General features: G+C 35.6%; 1 protein-coding gene across 2 annotated transcripts in view; it reads right to left on the bottom strand.

Moving 5' to 3' along the window:
- Positions 1 to 21,720, bottom strand: part of EXOC2 (exocyst complex component 2) — a 133,601-nt gene that overhangs the window by 67,479 nt on the left and 44,402 nt on the right. For both annotated transcript variants that reach the window (XM_055704147.1, XM_055704148.1), the window contains exons 7-11: positions 16,893 to 16,973; positions 12,856 to 13,001; positions 12,677 to 12,758; positions 12,096 to 12,198; positions 9,049 to 9,167 (exon numbers count right to left, since the gene is read on the bottom strand). In XM_055704147.1, coding sequence (XP_055560122.1) covers positions 9,049 to 9,167; positions 12,096 to 12,198; positions 12,677 to 12,758; positions 12,856 to 13,001; positions 16,893 to 16,973 — 531 coding nt within the window. The remainder of the gene's footprint in view (positions 1 to 9,048; positions 9,168 to 12,095; positions 12,199 to 12,676; positions 12,759 to 12,855; positions 13,002 to 16,892; positions 16,974 to 21,720) is intronic.

Below are 21,720 nucleotides of genomic sequence, written 5' to 3'. Positions count from 1 at the left end.
AACCTCAGAATTAAGAAAAACAGACTCACTTACCAAAACATCTTAATGTGAATTAGTTCAATTAAAACCATTTGCTTGAGGTAGCTGAAAACCTGAAAATTCTGTATTGCTGCTAACACACTAACCCCACACCACCCAAATAGTTTATACATTCACCAGTAACAGAAAACACATAAAGAATACTCTCTTGTTCCACCAGAAAAACCACATCATCAGTTTGCAGCCATACCAGGAAAAGAAAGTTTAACATGAACTAATTTCTTAATTGGTTGTCTAGCATTACAAGCAAGTATAACACAGCAGCAGGGAACTACAACAGCACATATACCCTCAGGACTAATAAACATCTGGACTACATTAGCAAAACTGATCTTGCTTTCACCCTACCAGAAGATAGCGCTTGAAGACTGCACACTAACACATAAATCTTGTAAAATACAGAGAGTTAACTTACAAACAACTTTTCCAACTCATCCCCTCTCTGGAGCCAGCAGCTTAGATTTAGTAGCATAATGTAATACAATAAATTAATATTAGTATGGACTGTAGACAATAATATTTATAAACCTAAATAAACTACCTAAATAGTAATTTACTGCCTATTCATTACTTGCTTTGTGTACTATTTCTACATTCCTAGATCCTGAATATAGGACAGCACAACCTCAGGTTTCAAGAAATTAACTTTTTACTGTGCTAACAAGTTTTAAGATGTTTTATAAACAGCATGAACAATACATTCCTAGCAGATCTTCATTTTTTTAAAAATATACTACATCTTTGAAGTTACAGAAGTATTTTTTTCCAAAATACACCATCTACATGGAGCATATCTGTCAGTGGCTTCAGTGCCAAATGTATATTTAACCAAGGAAACACAGGAAAAATAAATGTACTACATTCTCGTCTTCTACTAAACAGTCAAGACAAACCAGCATTATAATTAAAGCCTTATTACATTTTCAGCTGTAAAACCATGAGAAGATCAAATACAGAATTTTGAGGATCTTAACACTGCTTTATTATTTTTTTTAAAGGATTTTACTGGGTTTCAACTTTTTGTGCACAGAATGAAATAAAAACATTCAGCTACTATATGAAATACAAATAGTTCAACAGTTTTGTTCAGCCCTCTTCTGTTCCAGTCCAGTAAAATCTCACCAAAATAAGGATCTAAAAAAAGTGCAATGCTTTTTAAGGTCATTTAATTTGTGCTTTCACTTTCTGTAAATCAGAAGTCACCTATGCTGACCCCTAATTGTAGGTTTACTCTAAGTTTATCAGTACTGGAGTTGCTACAGGGTACTTATGTGACTACAGTACCTATGGCTTCCTTGACCCCATTTTTTTGAGTGTTACCTGCATGCTCTTGGCACACGGCCTGTTACAGCCTCCAATAAAAAAAGACAACTAACATGAAAATTGCCTAAAATAGATTTTTCCATGATCTGCAAACCAGTCAATGACTGAAATCTTTAAAAGCTTTCAAAACTATTACCAAACGGAGTGTAAAAATTGTTCTGCAATATCCACCGCTCCACAAATATTGTTTTTTTCTCCTCTCCCAGGCAGAGGTTTCTCCTGGAGTCACACATCTCTCACCTCCTTTCTGTAACCCAGCCTCAGCCAGCCTGCAATTCTGCCAGCCCAGGGCATCACTTACATGACATTCACCTAAAATTTTTAAAAAAGGTACTGGTTGATCGAAGGATAACATAGTGCCAGTACTTTTGGCCATGACAAAGAAAATTGTTAACAAAGTGACCAACCTCAGGCTGAGTAGTTTTTCTGTGCAATTTTCCAATGCAAGTCAAACATCAGTCATTACACAGACTTGCTCATAGACAGCATGTATATGAGCAAGATTAAATTAAAAAGACCCTACAGATGTGCAACCAGGTGAATACAGTTACTGTAGTCTTTCATCCGTTATGTATCTTACAGTGAATTTTCTCACAGGCTACAATAGCAAGGGGAGGCTGATCTATAGCCTCCAGATTCTCTGAAGAGCGGCAGACTTCCTTACCACCCTTAAACACCTTTGAACATTTTTTCCTGTGCACAGCAGGCCCTTGTCCTGTGCTACAGCCTGACCACCCACTGTTGCTTGTTGACCAAACACACAGCGCCTGGAGCCCGCACCGACACAACCAGGGCAAGATTCCTTTCAAGGACACCGCACTGAGCATTTCGGTTTGTCTAGGCAAGAAATTAGGCGAGTAGGAGAAATTACTGAAAAATTAACCTGCTCAACAGATGAATAACTGCATTTTGTTCTTTTTCTTGAGTAAGTTTTCTTTCTAACCTTCCATTCATGAGGATTCTGACATTTTAAAGAAAATTGGTTGTATTTCTAGCACAGAGGTGAGTTCAGAAAATTAAAATTGCTGCACTTTATGGAAAACGTCGTTTTGGAATACATTTAAAAAATAAACTTTAAAAAAAATAATCTTACGGCTAGTCTTCATTACACTAATATATTTATAATGAAACCATTTTTCAGTTTACCACAAAAAGGGTAATTTGGCCTATTATTTCCAGTGGTGTTTTAAGTATTTCACAGCCTAAGGGTAAGCCTTATTGTCAGTCCTGCAGGCCAAAAAATACTGGAGCAAGAGCCAAACACTTCAAGTTCAGCACATAAATAAAAATGATGTCATTTCACTAGCACCAGCTCCAGTGGATACTAAGATCATCAGCAACAAGCTGCTTTAACTTAAATTGCCAGAATAAGGACTTAAAAGTCTAGAGCAGACACCAAGGTAATATTTGGGCCACAGAAGAGTTTCACTTTATCTTCAGTAGTACTAACCTTTTCAATTTTGATTCTAAACGACCTGTGCAGCTTTTCAATCACAATACTTAATGTATTTATGATACCTTAAAGTATTTTATAAAATAATAATGACCCCTGCACTTCTGAACATGTCAGATTCTACTGAAAATTCTAAAACCCAGCAAAGTTACAGATACAGGTGGTAAAAGAGGAAAACAAATTCAGTGTCAATTTTTGTACTGATTGATTTTTTTTTTTTAATTAATAACCCATTAAGGGTTTGCTTGACATTTGCTGTCAAAAGAGTATTTCTGCTATGGACAGGGGATGTGGTTTAGACATGAAATGGCTCCCAGCTGCAAGAATTCTTCTTCCAGATGTACAGTAAGCAAAGGCAATGGAAGAGAACCAGCTGCTAGGATAACAAATTGAAAAGGCCCTTTTGAAACAAGCCTTGCCGGCCTGCCTGATCTAACAAAGATGGATCATTCATTGCAAGGTGAATAGAATCTCAGCGTGGCAAAGAGCGAGCAATGTGCTCTATGCATCCATCTCTCTCCTTCACACTACATACAGCTGCTGTTAGTCTGGCACAGAAAAAAACTGCATAGCTTTTTTACAGTATCTGGGGAGCTTTGCATCATACTGAGTACTGCAAAAATTGTTCTTTTTCCCAGCAATAAGAATTACAACAAACATCACAGTGACTGAACTAGCACACTCCCATTTTGAGAGCTGTCTCCATGTTGGGAACTTTAATAAGTAGTATATCACATATTTTGCAGCCCAAAGGGCAGCAGAAAGATGACACTACAACTGTGTTAGTGTTTCCATTTACAGTTTTAGTTTCTAATGGGTATTAACAGAAAGCTTACTTGCAATGATCTTATGTAATACCTCAGAAAGACCCATTAAGAAATGAAGAATTTTTCAGTCAGTTTGAAGATAGCTGGATTAGAGTCCCTATCCATTTTAGCTTAAAGGATCATGAAACCTACTAAGCCACTATTAAAGTTTAAGCAAAAAACATTGGCCACACAGAAAACAGTCTTAAACTCCATAGCTTCTTTTGCTGATACTCATGTTAAGAATCCCATTGCTTAACTCCTTTTGGCTATGTGCCCAGTGCCTCAGGCAAATTTTAAGCTAAACTTCATTTATTTGCATTTATTTTCATGTCATTTTATGTCATTACATCCCCCATCTTCCCCTATATTCCAACAAGTCTGGGAAGCATAAACCATAGTGAAAATCTACAATTATGCTCTAATAATAGGGGAATTGCCAAGTCCAGTTAAAAGTTACCAATATGTAAAATCTTAATGGAAAGAAACCATTTACTATCCAGGTACCAGGTTTGAAAGTCCCCAGATTTCTACAAATTATAAATTCAAAGTTCAGAGGCAGCAATTCAAACTTTAGCCAGTACAAGGCATAAAATACCAGCACAATTCAGTTTATCATTCAACTATCTCTTGCTGGAGATTTAAGAAATACCGTTTTGAGTGAACATAGTGCTCTTCCATGTTAAGCTTATATTCACAGCCTTCAAAAATGCGCTTTTTCCTATCCATTCAGTCTCCTGCATCTCCCTCTCTCTCACATATCTGCATATTAATTAACAGCAACAAACTGACTTTACCTACTTCAGGTCCTTCCAGTGGGCTGCAATAGTGGGACGCAATCAGATTTATAAAAGGCATCCATCAATGCTTCAGGAAATAACTTCATAACCATAAAAAAAAAGGTTTCAAAAACAATAAAGAGGACAACTGCCTATTCCATTAGTAAGGCAGATACATTAAACAGAAGACATAAATAGTTAATAAATCCATATATTTACAAGCATTGCTATGACAGCAGAGCTAGAACTCCAGCCAGCTGCACACGGGTCCTGTATCTACAGCTGCACCTTTAATGAAATAATCTGACCATCAGAGAAGCAGGAGGATGCTTACTCTAAGGACACAAGCATGGGAGCTTCATGATTTGGGCACCCTCTGTAATGCTTCATGCTTCCATTATGACTTTGGCTATGCTGTTTGGTCTCTTTCTCCTGACTGCTCATACTTCACAGCAGGAGAAAGTTTGATCTTCTGTCATATATGCATATATATTATGTGTGTATCTATACACACACACACATATATATACACTGTCATATTTATACATATATACTCACTCCTTAAAACATGTGGGCTTGGATTCCAACAGTCTCTCATAATATGAATGTCATCTGCCTGCATTATTTTTTTTTTACCTCACAAATGATGAAGGTCTGTTACGGCTACACAGAGCAAGAGATCGATAGGCTAAAGACAATGAGGGGTAAGTAACAACCGTATCTGAGCATATAACGAAACGTTAATCTACATAATTCAAAACTAATCAGCAAACCAACAGGGCTGTTTAAACTGATGTGAAACAGCACATTATTAGACATACAGAGATATTCCTCACGGGAAATATATTCCAAAACACTGCTGTAAAGTACTTCTTACACAGGACTTGAGAAAGTTCCCCATCCTAATTGTACCCATTGAAATAAATGCAACCAATCAAAATCAGATTACTGCATCTTTTACAATTAATAACTGTCTATTGAAATCAAAAGAAACATCCAATTGAATAATTTGCTTTTGGTAGTTTTCACCCTTTAAGTCACATGGCCAAATTATCTGACAATGCTTAGCACCACTTGATATACCTTTCAGTTTTTGGAAATAGTATTAACACAAGTTGGATTAACTGAAAAAAAGAAAGGATTTGAAACACATAGGACTTCTGCTAACCCCTGAAACAAATTCCTGGAGAGAACTCCAAAGACCATTATAGCCCTGTAAACTTGCCACAGTTGCTTCTTTCAAGATGCATCAGAGATTGTACTTCTAGGACATGCTTATAACTGCTGAGTACTTCTACAAAATAGAGTTAATCTCTAGTAATATCCAAGCAAAGAGGTTGTGGTTTTTTTTTAAAAAAAAAACAACAACCAACTTTTCATTGTCATACTACTACTGAGAGTGAAGGAGTCACACTTAGATCAAATATATATATTTGAATACAAAACCAAAACAAACATGTATTTAAATACATCTCTAATACACGCTTTTCTGACAGCACCTTAAACCAGCTCAGCATGTACATCAGCTCACTCCGCTCTTCAACTATACTTTAATTGAAGGATACAGAGAATGGAAAAAACCAGATTTCTTTCTTGTGAATATTGGGAATTTGTTCTGACTACCATTACTAGTGGCCTGGATGAGATGATAAATCTCTTAAAAAAGACAGGAGAAGATGCTATGTCTACATAAGAAAACTAAATTATTTAAGTTGTAATGACTAAAGGGTCAGCCTTCTAGTAGCGGGCTGACAACTGGAACAATTTTGCCCCAGAGTACACTGTTGGCTTGTCCTATCAGTGACTGAATTTGGAGTATGTTCTCCTTAGAATTAACTTTAGTTTGGGTTTTAGCTTGTTTAGCAAATAATTGCAATGTTAACTTTCCCTTCCTGAACATATAAAGGCCAGCAAATAAATTATTTCAAAATATTTACTGTTTGACAATCAGCTACAAAAATCCTATCCAAAATATCTAATAGAGTTTTCAAAAAAGACGTTCCAGGTAAGAAAAGCAAAGGCTTTAGTCTAATTCCAAATCCATTTCAGGTAGTAAAATCCATGTGTAATGACTCAGAGCACAGCTCTGCTTTGAAAATAAATAAAATAGCAGCAAAATGCTTTGGCACAAACTAAGTTGAAAATTGAAAAACTGTGCACAAATGCAAAAATAAGATACAATCTGCTACTGAGGTTCAAGATTACTGTGCTGAAAAGTTTTGACTCAGTCAGTTTGAACTCACAGAACTAAGCTAACACTAGCCAGAAATCATTGGTCTGTTCCAGGTGGGACTGGAACTACTGTCTGCTTATTCCAGCATACACAATATGAAGACTACCATCTGCTAGAAACAATGCCTATTATCCCTCTTGAAAAAGAAAACCCTAGAAAAAATTAATGCCCTTTTCATTAGAGCATCAGCCTTATGACCTGCCTCTTCCTCCAAATGCTTGATATCCAAAGGAATCTTTTTTGGAAGCATGTTTTAATTGAAGGACTTTAATGTTTAAAATTTTATTACTATTTTCTCTTAAAAATAGCCTGTGAATTTATGAACATATAAACCACATTTCTAACTTGTTACTGCAAGGTCTTGCACGACCAATTTGATATCTATGAGTAAAACCTCACACTTTTCCTGTTTGAAAATGTTTGAAAAGCATACTATTAAAAAAACCCTCCACCTATTAAAGTAGATTAAAACACATTCCATGTCTCTGATCACAATCAGCATTGTTCTACTTGGCAGTTAAAAACAATTCTTCCGAGTTTTCTTTTTGCCTTCTCCCATCCGGCATATGTCAAAATTAAAGATCTATGGAAAGAAAAGTCACATTCAACAACCTTCCTTTGCCCTAGTAGATACTAAGAGAAAAATCCCATCAACTAGAATATGTTCTTGAATATTTTACGATCTGTACAAAAACTACATCAGTAAGGACAACATAAAAGGTTGGAAGAAAACCAGTTAAATTCAGTGAGCTCTGTAGTGATAATATATTAGCATTTGTTTCATACATGCATTAAATATTAACTATTCATACATGCATTTACTAATCATTTAAGTTAGTTAAATTCCCTCTTCTGTAAGCCAAACAAAGTTGCTAGCATAATAGCCCCTTTGATATTAAGGCTGAGGTAAGCAGATTTGTTCAAGAAAAACACCAAACAGGTTGAGATACTCAAGACAAGCCAAGGCATTTAAATGTATTTGCCATGCATCTACTAGAGCCTACTAAAACAAAAGTCTCAAGCACTTAGTATATTCATGCCCCTATTTTTCTTGCTAAGAAGCTGAGAGATGGCTATATAACATTTTGCAAGTGAGAGGAGAAAAAGAAGGCTTAGAATTAATTAACCATGTACATGTTTAGAAGTGTGCTTTGCTCCCTATAGCTGTATGTTGTGGGGGTGGTGGTAGTGGTGTCTCAGGGTTTTGACGAGGAGGGAAGATGGGGAGGTTTTGGAAACATTCTGAATTTTGACCAAGAGGCCAAGCAACCAGCCTGCTGTTCCAGCTGGTCCCACAGCACTTCACACTGTGTTGTGGAACCAAGACTGTCTGTGCACACTACAGCTTAACTGACATCACTGTCATATGTGATGCACTCCGTGAACTCCAAACCTGATGTAGTAATTTCTGCTAAAGAGAGTTTAAGCCTCCTGCAGCAATTTTACAGCAACTTTCTGCAGCAGCTCAGTAAAATTTTTGTGGTTTCTCAGAATAGAACACCTTACTTTGTTTGGGATGCAAATGCACCAACACTAAACACAGGAGTTACCTATAAGGCAAGAGAGGCCAGATTCCAATATGCCTACTCATTTCAGAAATAGCAGCAAACTCTGTAAGACTTCCTGAGAAACAAGACACTACTAGTCATTTTCTAATTTAAACATCTAGTTTTCAGATTTTACTACTAGAAATGCCAGGCCAATAGCTTCCCACCTATTCCCTTTTGAAAACATGCTGATGTGATGGATCATGTTAACTAGTAGCTAAGTTGCTGCCATACCTGAAAGCAAAACCAATACATTTCTTTAAGAAGCAACACTGGCAAAGAGAGACATAATACAGCTAAGTATTCATATTGGTCTTAATAGAACATTATCTATCTCATTTGTCCCCTTCACAGGCCTGTGGCCGAACAATGCTATCTGAATCTTGAAACTTCACACCAGCAAAGAACAAGAAATCACCATGTTACCCATTCACTGCATATCAAGAAATTACACATTATTTCATTATGCTCCAATGCCCTGCATATCCATATACTAATGGAACATCTCGTGACAAAGAAATCTAACTGGCAGAGTCAGACAACTATCCAAACTTCATGTGACCTCAGAGAAGTATTCTGAGAGGACAGTAAACTTCAGATAAGTGATTGAAATTTAATGCTTTTCTCAAGTAAAGAGCTTAAAAGTTTTAAGTTAAACAAAAAGAAGACTCCAACCGCTATTTTGTTTCTATAATAGTATAAAGAAAAAAAAAATACAAGTCAGTATTCAAAACTTCGTAAAAAGCTATCAAAATTGACGGGGGAAAACCCAAATATCATTTGTACACTAAACCTTGTCAAATAAAAGGCAATGCCAAATTCCTAAATGTCAAATATATATATATATAAAATAAAAATACATCCTTGCCTTTTTGTTCTTTAACATAGCTCTCCTTACAGTTGTGCATGAGCTGCAGAATCCACTGATGTTGAGCGCCAATGCACTGCCAAGCAGGGTCCCCAGGCGCATGAAGATCAGAAAGATATCTGTAAAACCCAGTCCAAAAATCACAGCTCTGACTTGACACACTGAAGGCCTCATTAAAACAGACCAAAGATGTACTCAGAAATACTTTCTTTCTTTTTAGATAATTTTAAAAATTCAAGAATAGTTAAGATACACTTATACCCAAAGCAAACACAAGCTTTACATTTTCCCCTTCTCATTGACTGAGGCAAAATTCCATCAAAAAACCCTTGTAGAAATAAATAAAACCATATATATTTAATATCACATTAATATGTATTTTCAGTTGTGCCTCTATTAAAGTAGTTGGAAAAGCAAGCTCTTTATCTGCCGAGGTTGCAGTGCAGTACTTCATGTTTCACTTGGAATCAGTGCTGACATCTCAAGCACATAAAATATGGTATTTTTCTTCCAACTTAGTATGTCCTGATTGTATCATCATGTAACCTTAACAAGTAAGTACAGAAGGAATTAGTTTTTGGCAGCTCATTAATTTTAGCACACACATGCACAAACAAATGTAAACCAAGCTCCTGGGGGTGAGGGTTTTTTTATTTATTTTTTTTATTTTTTTATCATACACAGTCTGAAGGAAAAAAAAGGGTGGGGTGATAATGAAAAGGATTGGGGCTTCTAATACACAGAAGTAAAACGTGCTCTGTCTTTAAGAGGGGAGTATTAGAAGGCAGCTGTTGCGATTTCAAAGAAAACACAGAAGTAATACATATGGCATTCAAGACTGACTGAAAAAAAGCACTTTCAATAGAGTATTTTCAAAAAGCAGTAGCTACTCTAATGTGCTCCATTACATTCTGTATTAACGAGACTCAGGACAGATTAAAAAATTCAAGATGCTCAAGGTGAAGTAAACTGATTTATTACCTTAAGTAGGGCAGGGAAATGTTTAACTACACAAAAGCTGTATTACAATATTATCTAATGTTAATTAGGATTGTGTTGCAAAATTCTGTCTTTTGAGAACTGTCTGCAATACTTAAACAAAAAATAAACTGTCAAAGAAGGATTGGTTGGATGGATGCAAACATTACACTACCAACCATTTTGACAGGGTGACATTTATGAATTATCCTCCGTGTCAAGGGGGACTTTAGTTTTTGCCTAGACACCAAATTTCAACAAAAAATTACCACTGGTCTTGGAAAATATACATCTGTTTGGCTGTTAAGTGATATGGTAAACTGCTTCTGAACAGTATAAAACAATTATCAGTGTAAATTCCATAACGAAAAGAGGAAAATATGAATTGATGCCTAATTGTAAACATTGAATACCTGAGGGGCAAACCCACAGTATTTCAGATCTTGTTCAGCCTTAAGACACTGAAGGCACATAAAACAAACATACCAAGGAAGAAAAAACCTTGTATAAATAGCAAATGCTATGCAAATAATTTTACATTACGATTTTGTTAATTTCCTGTTAGCTGAAATACTCTGAAGAAAACTTTCTTCACACCTTACCTCTAGAAAATTTACACTAGTAGAACTAAGTTAGCACATCTAGAGTAATGGAAGTAATTTAATCAGTTTGTATGCTGGAATTCTGTTAATTCATTAGCACTAAGTTATTCCACATTTGTCCACTTGCTGCTCTCCTTCATTATACTGTTCTGTATGTGGAATACATTTGGTAGTTACATTAACGTGGTCTGCTTTAATGTATGTAGGCTGGCATATTTTAAAGATTCAATGCTTCAGAGTGAGAGGTTACAGAAAAACAAAGCAAACCAGAAAAAAAACCCACCCCAGAATCAAACCCACAAAACACATACAACTCTGATTCTTCCAAAGTATCCTTAGAAGAGGTCGTAACACTTGACTTGGATAAAGAAGCTCCTCTGTAAGGTTTTCAGGACTTACATAGAAAGGAAACAGTAGTGACTTCTTCAGAAACACAAAATGCTTAACTACTTACCTTAAAACGCAATTCCAATAAATAGGCAATATTTACATAGCACCCAAAAGAATGAGAAGCACCATACATAAACGTACACTGGCCATTGTCCTCATAAACTCACAATGTAAAGGGACCCAATATACTGATACCACGCTTTGTCCTGTGCGATTGGGCCTGGTGAGCATACAAAACATCAAAGGCCTCATGCCAGTGTCAGAATTTTAAGAATGATGCTCATGGTCTACATATTTTAAGATAACTGAAAAAAGCACTGAGAATTTCAAGCCACACTAGGAGACCTAGTAACATGGAAAACTTAAAAGCTTTCTAAGTCAAACCATCAAATGTTCCAGAGTACTCTAGTTTGGCTCCCAGGGCTGTAAAGACGGTTAAGGTCGCCCAGTAGAAGGTCCAACCAACTCATATCAGTATGCCTACAACAGACTTCAACATCAGCTTTGCGAATGACATAAAATCTAGGAATTTGAAGGGAAACTGGGGAACCGGTTAATGTTCATGAAATACAAAGGCACTACAGTATTTTGACTGAGTAGTAAAAGACCCAAACCCAAATTTAAACAACAGCCTGGATTAAAACCTCCCGATTATCTGGCTCATGATGATTCCATGTCAACATCAAGCCAAGCTAAAGTGCAAGACATGTTAATAAGGCATCTGTGTTGAGATCTGCAACCTATGAGGGATCACTTCAGACACAGCTTGCACAACATAATAGTTTAGAGGAAGCAACAGCAACTATATATGCCTTAAATATTTTTTAAAAATTCAAAACTCTATTATCCTTCATTAAATTGTTCTCATTCAAGAACTGTTTTTCATCATTTAATAAACAACCCAGTACCAATCCATTGTGATTATTTACATAATCATAACATCTCAAAATACCCTACGTACAGCTTTAAAATCAGTATTTCAACTATAGTAAAAATGGTCACTACCCTGTCTAGGAAACAGATTTAAATACACATCTAACACCAGATGTCTGATAAAGACACTAGTCAAATGATTACCTTATATAACGTTTCTGATCATGCAATGTTGACGGAGTTTCCAGCAGTTTATCCAACAGAAGTTCTCTTAAAGCTTCAATTCTGGTTTCAACTTCAGCATAGTCTAGGAGTAGGGAGAGGAAATAAATCCTATGTGTATCTTCAGCACTGGTACGAACTGACAATTATGTTATTTTTCTAGGACATCAGACCCTTCTGGAGTTAATCTGGAAACCAAGCTACGTCTGAAAATTTTGTATATGACAGTTCCACAACAACGCAGAATTGGTCTTTGAAGTCTTTCCAACAATATGCCAAGTAAGAGATACCTGAAGTCACATTTTGATCACTGTCACTGCTTTTTACATCCAACCAAGCATTAATAAATGAAATCACAGCCAATTTTATTTAAGTTGTGTAGTATGTACCTCACTCAGAAAACTTGCCAGAAATATTGCTTATAGTAACTGATTCCTATAAATCCATAATTTTTATGGATTAAAACCCCCACAAAACTCACATGTTCTTTAGACTACTATGTGCTTTTAAGCCCTAAGTTAAAAACCCAAAAAAGGCAGCAAATAACAGAACTCGTATCTCACATTTTTTGAATACTTGAACCTCTGTCTTTCCAAAGAGTGACTTGGCTTTTTCGTAGTCATTAATAACTACATCATAATCGCCCTTAAAAAGAAACAGACAAACAACAAACATTTAGATTCGTCAAGAAAAAGGTAACAGACTAATTTCAGCAAACAAAAGTATTTTTAAAGGATTATACCTTCTGGATATTTCTTTCAATATTCAAGGGAAGGTTGAAAAGAAATTTAAAACGCTGGAGAACATTAAGTGCATTTCTTGTTGAATCAGCTTTGTCCTTGCGACCCAGCACTTCTTGGAATAAGGTATCTGCTGTGTTACTGGCTCCTATTTTTAAAAGGATGAATATAAGAAGAAGCGGAGTGAGTAATCAGTTCAAATGACATACAGATTTTCCTCATTTTAATGAGTCATTCAGGCTTTTTTTAGAGCAAATGAGTAATTATTGCTAATTTTTTTATACTTTTTTTGTTCAACTGTGTTAACATTTTACAACTGACACAATACTATTTCAAAGTAAACCACTTAATTTTAATGTGGTAAGACCCCTGTGCAATTAAAAACAAGCACTCTTTCCTATTTCAAATGCTTAACTTCACTGCAGATATTTTATAGTTTGCTTTGGCTGCAGATCTACATTTTACAACGAAATTATGCATCTCAGGATATGGAAAAAGTCATAGCAAGTTTTCTTTTTAGAGAAGTATAATTTCATTATCTTTAATTAATGTCATAGCTTTAAGAGTTATCACTGGGTTCTGCAAACAATTTTGTTGTTTTCAAATTAAGTCTTAAAAATTATTAAAAATGTTTGATATTTAAGTGAGTCATTGAAAAGTACCGATGATTAAGTCAAAGACAATAGCACGACTGAAAAAGTCTAATGAGCTGGTCACTGTAACAGATTACAAATTGTCTTCACATTACATTAAAAATCTTACTGGCTTCATTGCATACAGGATCAAGCCTTTCATCAAGGTCAACAATTTCACCCAATTCAGTTTCTGTATTGTCTCTGAATATTCTTCTATAAATACATTAAATACAGCCTTAAAATCTTTTCTATCCAGACCAAAAAGCATTCTATTTTGTAATAAGGATTATTTCCTAACACAGAATAATAGAATTTATTGTATAGTAGGGATTATTTACATCACATATGAATATTTGCATTTTTCAACTCATGACTTACTTTTAATTAACAAAAAAACCCCCAGTGGAACTGTTCTAGCCTTTTTGATCGTTGCATGTATAAGTTTTTACATTATCTGGTCTAGTGACTATACTTTAAGCAAAGCTGAAAAAAAATTACATCAGTCTCGCTGGGTGGCTTGCATGCCATTTTCTCTAGTCAACACTGTGGGTGGCCCACTCATGTTAAAAGTAGTCTTTGTAAAATAATTGTTATATCTAAAGAATGTTTAAACTTTGTTGAAATTTTGAAGCCTTGATGTAAAAAAAGTTTTGTCAGGATAGCTATTTCTACTGCATACTATTTAGCATAGAATACTTTAATCCATTAAGGAGAAAGGCACAATGAAAACAGCTAGCTGAACATTTAAATGCAGACCACTGATAAAAGTATGAATTTTCTCTTGAGGTTATAATAAATGCTTTTTTTTTAAATCCTTCTAGTAAGTCACGTTTGTTTTGTTTGAATTCATGTCTCTTGTCCGTTCGTTTAACAGCCAAGAAGCAGTGGACTCTATCTGGGAATTAAAAGTAATATTCGCAAAGCATTTTTTTAATTCAGTGCAAATGTTTAAGAGGTTGACAACTGCAGGAAAAGCACAGTGATTTCCATCTTTAGTTTAAAACCACATATCTTCATAACTTTATGAATTACTTTGTATAAATCCTCAAGTAAACAATTTCACTTTTTTCCTACTGGCATTTTTTCTGTTTTAGATAGAAATTGAAGTACATCATATTACTTATTACTGTCTTAATGAAATCCAGTACTTCATGCAAAACAGGTTTGTCTCTTTAGACTTAAGAAAATACTGCAAAATTTCTTCCCTCCTCACCCCTCCAAATCCTTTCTACGTTAACAATCTTTATCTCTTCTTTACTGATGAGGAATCTAACCTGAAGTAATCCATGGATAAAGATTCAGATCCTATATTGCCTAACGATGTTTTCAAAATAGATGATTCACCTACTGTGTGCAAATTTTTTATTCAAAATAAAGCTCTAGTTATCCAACAGTGGTCTTTCACAGAGCCTGACAAAAACACCACATAATGGAATGTAACTGACCTTTTTTAAGATATAATTCTTCATGAAATTCATTATAGAACAACATGTGGTTTTAGAAATACATACTTAAGAGTTTATTTAGCAATTAAATTTAACAATTTAGCAAAAAATCCCAATATTTATAATTCCACCTATAACACTACACTGTGCTTCTACTGTTCCATGCCATTTCAATGCAATAGTTTGGCACAATCTTAATGTACATTCAGATGCTGTGGAAAAGATCCTTATTTTTAGGAATTTGTGATCAAGCTCGCAACACCAATTGTCTCTCAAAATATGCATCTACAGTCCATAAAATGTAAAATTCAACTAAAGATTTGAAGTCATTTTTGAAAGCAGGCCCTGTTAATCATGGATTATGGAAGCTTTTCAACGGTCAGACAAGAAACAAAGCTTTGATCCTACACTACTTTGCATAATATTATTTACTCTTTTTAAATCCTTGTATTCGTACTCCTCTACCTCCCACCCATCATGACTTGCAAAGTATCAGGAGGAAAAGCAGCCAATTCTTTTCACAGCAGAGCCAAACTTAATACCACTCTGAAGTGCCTGGCACAAGCTCCTCTACAGATCCAGCTTGAAAAAGATAGTCTGCATTATCTGCATACAGATTTCAGCCAGCATTTATGAAATGAAGCAGTGATTATATATTATAGGTAGATTTGTCTCATATTGCTATGTGTAGGAAAATGCCACAGACAAACTTTTGCTTTTTGATTTTAAATCTATAATGCATTTTTGCCAAAGGGAAAGTGCCCTCCAAGGAATCTGTGCTTTGGTGCATTACATGGTATACAGAGCACAGAGCACCGAGGATTGCACTGGCAAATTTGAGCAAATGCTTTTTCCTCCTATCCTATATGTTTCAAATATTTTGCACACATAGGCACACGCTATAGTCTTCATATAGTGAGTGTGAGGGGGTTTGTATGTTTTTTGATTGGGGTGGGGGTTTTTTTGAGATTTTGGGGTCTTTTTGCACTCCAGGTAACAAGATAAGGGAACAACAATGGTCCAACAACAACTTCATTGCGAGCATTAATGTATCTCTACTGAAAAGAGCTAGAACTGTTCACAAAACCCCCTGCTTTCTTTATGCTCCCCATGCAAACACACATACAGTCACTGCTTTCTTCATACAAGAGAAGAAAAAACAGTGAACTTCCATGTCACTTTCTTGATTTCATAAAACACACTCAGACTTTCCAACACTGAGTCAGCTATCTGCATGTCATTCCTGCTTATTGATACAGCACTAAGGGAAACATCCCTTCCTCTGTGAAAAAAATCACAATGAAACAAAGTAAAATTATCTTGGCAGAAGTCCCAGAATTTTTAAAAAAAGTAACTTTTTGATCTGATGAAACGCATACTGAACTGCAGCAAATTCAAGCCATCTCTCTCAATGCAACCTTAGAACCAACACAGAGAAACAGAAAAGACAGTACAGACAGCTTTTCAGAGTTCCTAAATAGAATGCTAATTCCAAGTAGTCTAAATGGCAGCACATTAAGTAAAAAAGATTCTGTTCAGAGACCTTGTTACTGCAAACAGCTTGTAGTTGGGGTTATTTTCCCCTCTAGCTCAAACTTCTTACAATCCTGGTACTTAGCTTTGGTCATCCTCCTACAGTTCTCTATCCATATAGCTCCTCTGTTTTCTTTGTCCACTCCAAGTTGAGATGCCACCAAAATTCTTTTAAAATAAAAGCTTTAGAACATCTTTATTTTGATATTTATTCTCTTTGTTATCACAAATGCTACTGAAAGTCACGGCAAAAGCTACTTTTTTCAAATGGGGTACTATCACACCCTAAAATCATTACCATCAAACACAAAAAGGCAAGGGAGACTGTACTGTTTTCTACTTTCTACCATATTCCTAGGAATATATTAAAGCTTGTTAGAAAGTCCAAAGTCCATAAATAGTTGCTGCTGGAAGGACAAAACTTACTGTTCAGTACATTCTCCAGTTTATGCGTCATGGATCCCTCTACTTTTTCCGTTCCATCCGCTTCCAGTTTTTGATGGATTGCTGGAATAAAACGTCTAGTTAAAATGCAGAACGTTTTAATAGGTAGGAATACATTATATCAAAGTGACACTTTAAAACATTTTTAAAATTAAAAATAAAAGTGTTATTTTTCTTGTTGGACATAAAAAACAGAAACACGCTTCATGGCAGCAGAGTCTAGTGGATGACAGGGCTTGGAGCCAGACATTGCAGAATTTTAACCATTACTTTGACACAGACTTCCTGTATCTTGAACAAGACAGTCATGCTCAAGGAAGAAAAAAAAAAAAAAAAAAAAAAAAAGACCCAAACGACCATAGAGAGAATAATCCCAGTTGGCTGTCTTGTACTACAAGTGTTCAGTATTTTGAGAAGTAAGAATCATTTAAGTACAAAATACTTTTGCTTTGTGAAGCAGTTTTTACACTGATCTCACCAAAAAGAAATTACCAATAATTAATTGGTAGAAAAAGTCACGGGGAATTTGGATGACCCCAAAATCAAGTGCTAGAACATTTCCCTACCAATTGTTTTCACCTATAAAAATTCACTCTCAAAATACACCATTTAAGAGTATCTTGTAGCACACTGCATTAACCATTACACAGAAGCATTGCCATGCTTTTGTTCAAAACAACATGAAAACAGAGAGGAGTTTGCTTTATTTTATTTTTTTTTTAAGATGCTATCTTTTTCCTGTCCTAAAATGCCAAAAGCCTCAATTCTTATTTCCACATGGTATTACAAATGGATGTGGAAATACATAGTATCTGCATTAGTTTTTTGTTTTATTATACTTTATTTTTCCAGAAGAGAGATATTTACCAGCATAGCCTGACTATTCTATACCACTCTGGAAATACGAACAGTGAATAGAGTGTAAATATTCCTTTCTTCTACTTCCCCTCTCTTACACAGCCTTCCTTCCCTCCTTTTCTCTGTCCAGTACAACTGGCACAGATCAGTGATTCTTTTTCCCTTTTCTCTCTGCCCCCCCCCCCTTTTTTTTTAAAGGTAGTATTCCCATATATATGCATACAGCACATACAAAACAATTACTTAAAAATATTATTTTCTTTTCAAATTTTTAACCTGTTAACAGATGTAAAATCTGCTATATCAAATAGCCATCAGTTGCTGTTGCTTTAGACAAAATTAAGGCTTCAAAATTGCCTCCTACTGCTTCCTGCCGGTTCTCAGTAGAATGAAGTGAAGCTAAACTAAACTGCCTTTGAAAACAGTGATGCTCAGTGCTTTGAAGCAAGTGAGTAATGATATATTTTGGTCAACACACAAATGCAGTTTTGAAACCACTCTCCCAATTGTCCCAGCTTACCTTGCTTTGGTTTGCATGGCAGAGAAATGCAAGTTCGTCAGCAGGGTTCTTTTAAGATGAAACAAAACTAGAAGATGCATTCCATGCCTATACCTACCGAATGAGCTCCAGGAGATACCTGGAACTCAGCCCACTTGGTTATACTCAAGCTAGTCTAAAACACCACCCCAAACTGCATATAATGTGCACACAGAAAAGTCATTACAAACTGGTTTCCTCTACAATGCTATCCCTTACACAGATGTCAATTAAGAATTCAAGGAAACAAGGACAGAAACTACCTTTAGTAAGGCAGCTCTGTGACCTCAGTCCTACCATAAGCAGTGAAAGAGGGTGGCTGTTCTGAGACAGGATGGCCCTTGGAAAGTCTCCAGCCTCCTTCAAAGAAGGAATTTTCACGTAGGGGATGGGGTGGATGGGTTTGATATTTAAAAAAAAAAAAAAAAAAGAAAAAAAAAAAAAGAGGGAGAGGGAGAGAATTCCATTATTCTCAAACATCTCAATTTGACCCTTCAATCCCTTGATCCTACACAAAAAATTTCAGGAAACTTTGCTTTCTTGAAAATGCCTCTTTATTTTTGTTATTAAAGTCATTAGAAGTGAAAAATATAAATCTAATTTAGGACACCATATTTCTTAGGACAATCAACACTTAATGAACTAAAATAAGAGATTCTTGAATATTTTAAGAGGTCTATCTTAAAAAATGATGCATAGTAAACTGTAGCACAGATTTTATAAATTATGTGGACACCACTTACCTACAGGAATGCCTCTACAATTTTGTAACAAAAACATTAGAGGTTTTAATGATATTATTCCATTTATATACACCAGTTTTGGTTGGGGTGGCCAATTACAGTACTGCAATTAATGTTACATACTGAAAGGCAAGTTCATCACAACAGCAACCACAACATAAACAGATATTTTAAAACCAAATGTTGCAAGTACTATTGGAACTGCATCAAAGTGTAATGATTTTAATTTACGTATTTTGAAATAATACTATGAAGCATATTTTTGAAAGATCCTTTCTAAATGGATGTGGATAAAAAAACCCTAGAGTTAGATATTCAAATTTAATATTTTGGAACCATTAATTACTGACCAAGTAACTATAATGTTATGCCTGAAGGGGACGCACCTAAGAATTTCCAAAACTGAACTGTAACATCTAAACCTCTATCAAAGCACATATATTGGCAACAGAAAGTGAAACATGAAGATTTCTTTACCATGTACAGAACAAGAAGATTTGGCAAAGCATGATTTACCATGTTAACACTTGCAAAAATATCAAGTCATGAACTGTAGTTTTTTATTCTGAAAGGAGCTTATTTAGAAATTGTATCATGCTCATTAATCAGTTCCTGGAAGTTTTAAAACACGTCACCTCCAAAGCACTTCCCCATCTCATCTCCTTTAGATGAGAATATACAATAGCAATACTATTCTCTCTTCTTGCTTTTAGAATATGGAAGATAACATTTCTTCACACTGGTAGCATTTAAAGTTAGTGGCTTGGCACAAAGTACTTGAAATTCTTAGTTTGAAAATAGTGGTGTTGGAAACCCAGGAAGAGCGACCCGATTAAGCCAACTCACAGGTGTGTTCAGGCAGACAAAAAGATGTCAGTGGAGCAAAAAATAAAAATAAAACAAGGCATTAAGATCCTGAAAGGTGGAACGCACTGCAGAGTACAGGTAAAGTCATACAAAGCCTTTGTAACTGGTAGTGTAAACCAAAAGGTATTTTTGGACCACTGTCTGAAATAAGTTAGGACATACTGAAAAATGTAGACCTACCTAAATTACTCTGTGTACACACAATAGGATTTGCTGTATTTCCTTCCACATTTAATGTGATACTTCCTTTTGTACTGATGCTATTTTTATACATCGTATTTAGATTTAGCAATAAGTGCATTCATATGCATACAAAAGTTGAGGAAAGTTTTAAGTTTTCATAGTGAAAAATGTTATAAAAATGCTTTATCAGAAAGCATAAGCTTACTTAGTTTACATCAACTGATTTTTAAAAATCTAAGGACATGTCCCTTCTATGTGGATAAGACAAAAAGTCTCCAAAGTTAGCAGTTTGGACAAGAAAAAATATATGCAGTCAAGAAAAGTATCTACAGACCTAATGTGATTGGAAGGAATCTAGAGATACTCAAGTTACTCTTTTATTTTAAGAGTACTAAACCCATGTAACAGTGGGATGGTGCTGTCTGGGACAATCCCCATCCTCCTGCATTCACGTGCTTCCTTTTGCGTGATCTAGCAATCACAGAGCTGCCAGGTGGATGCAGTGAGAAGATCTTGTGGAAAAGTCCCTCAGTAAGAGACTTCATTGATCAGTGAGCTTGTCTAAACCTTGCCCCAGCTGCACCACTGCAATGTAAGGGAAAGGGAACTATCGCAGGGCCCAGAGCCGGTGGAAAGCCAGCCTACACCTCTCACAGTGGCCAGCAGTTCAGGTTACCTTCAAATGCAACCTCATACCCTCAACTCATCACGGGCTGCAGCAAGAAGAGAGAGGAGAATGTTAGCTTTTTGAAGGCCTGAAGTAAAGGATGGATGGCATTTTTTTCTTGAATTGCCTGTGACCCTGGCCTTACCCAATACAGACTATACAAGTTGGAACAGCAGCTAGAAGCTTAGGAGAGCCTGTTTACTATTTTTGAGAAGCTTTACCATAAGAAGCATACAATAAATAAAGATAAGGAGAGGCTGAGTCTAGATGCTTCACCTGAGGCCAGAAAACTAACTGTATTTTGTATCACCTTTGCCAGTAAGTGTTCAAGTTTGCCAGCTAAATCAGAGTATTTAAAGGCTTGCAAACTTGAGAGTTGCAGTGAGATACTAGTGCAAAGACTAAGTTCAGAGCTCTCAATCTCTAAACTGACTGAATACTTCAGAATTAGTTATTATTGGTCAAAATACATGCAAAGTTCAATCTAGCAAATAAGCTATAGTACAGGTCTTTTAGTAAAATACACTGCAATTAATTCATTGCTGCTCGTGTTGAAAAGAGTTGTATTTACTCTAAGGAAAGATATGGTTTTCTACTTGGCAGCTAAAAATCTAACAAAGTAAACCACACTTGCCATGGTCATGCAGTTTGACTTGCAAGTTTCATTCTCATTAGATATTTTTAAAATGTATTTTGAGATTATCACTCAGTGCCTTTCTCAAAACTTCTTCAGCTTAACTCAGCTTAAAGCAACATTGATGCAAGTTTTCAACCGTTTTCTGATTAAAAGATGGCTGGAAATGCATTTGGTGTATCAGAAAATCTTACCCGTTTTCACAGAAATATGGTAAAAAAAAAAAAAAAAAAAAGTACCTGAAATGAATTTTAGTGCTCAAGCCTGTACCTGCTTTTATGCTGACTGCTCACATAGCAGTCAGCACATCTGACCCTTTT

Source organism: Falco cherrug, chromosome 3 (genome assembly GCF_023634085.1).
Source record: "Falco cherrug isolate bFalChe1 chromosome 3, bFalChe1.pri, whole genome shotgun sequence".
NCBI lineage: Eukaryota > Metazoa > Chordata > Aves > Falconiformes > Falconidae > Falco > Falco cherrug.
This window is presented reverse-complemented; position numbering and strand designations above follow the sequence as displayed.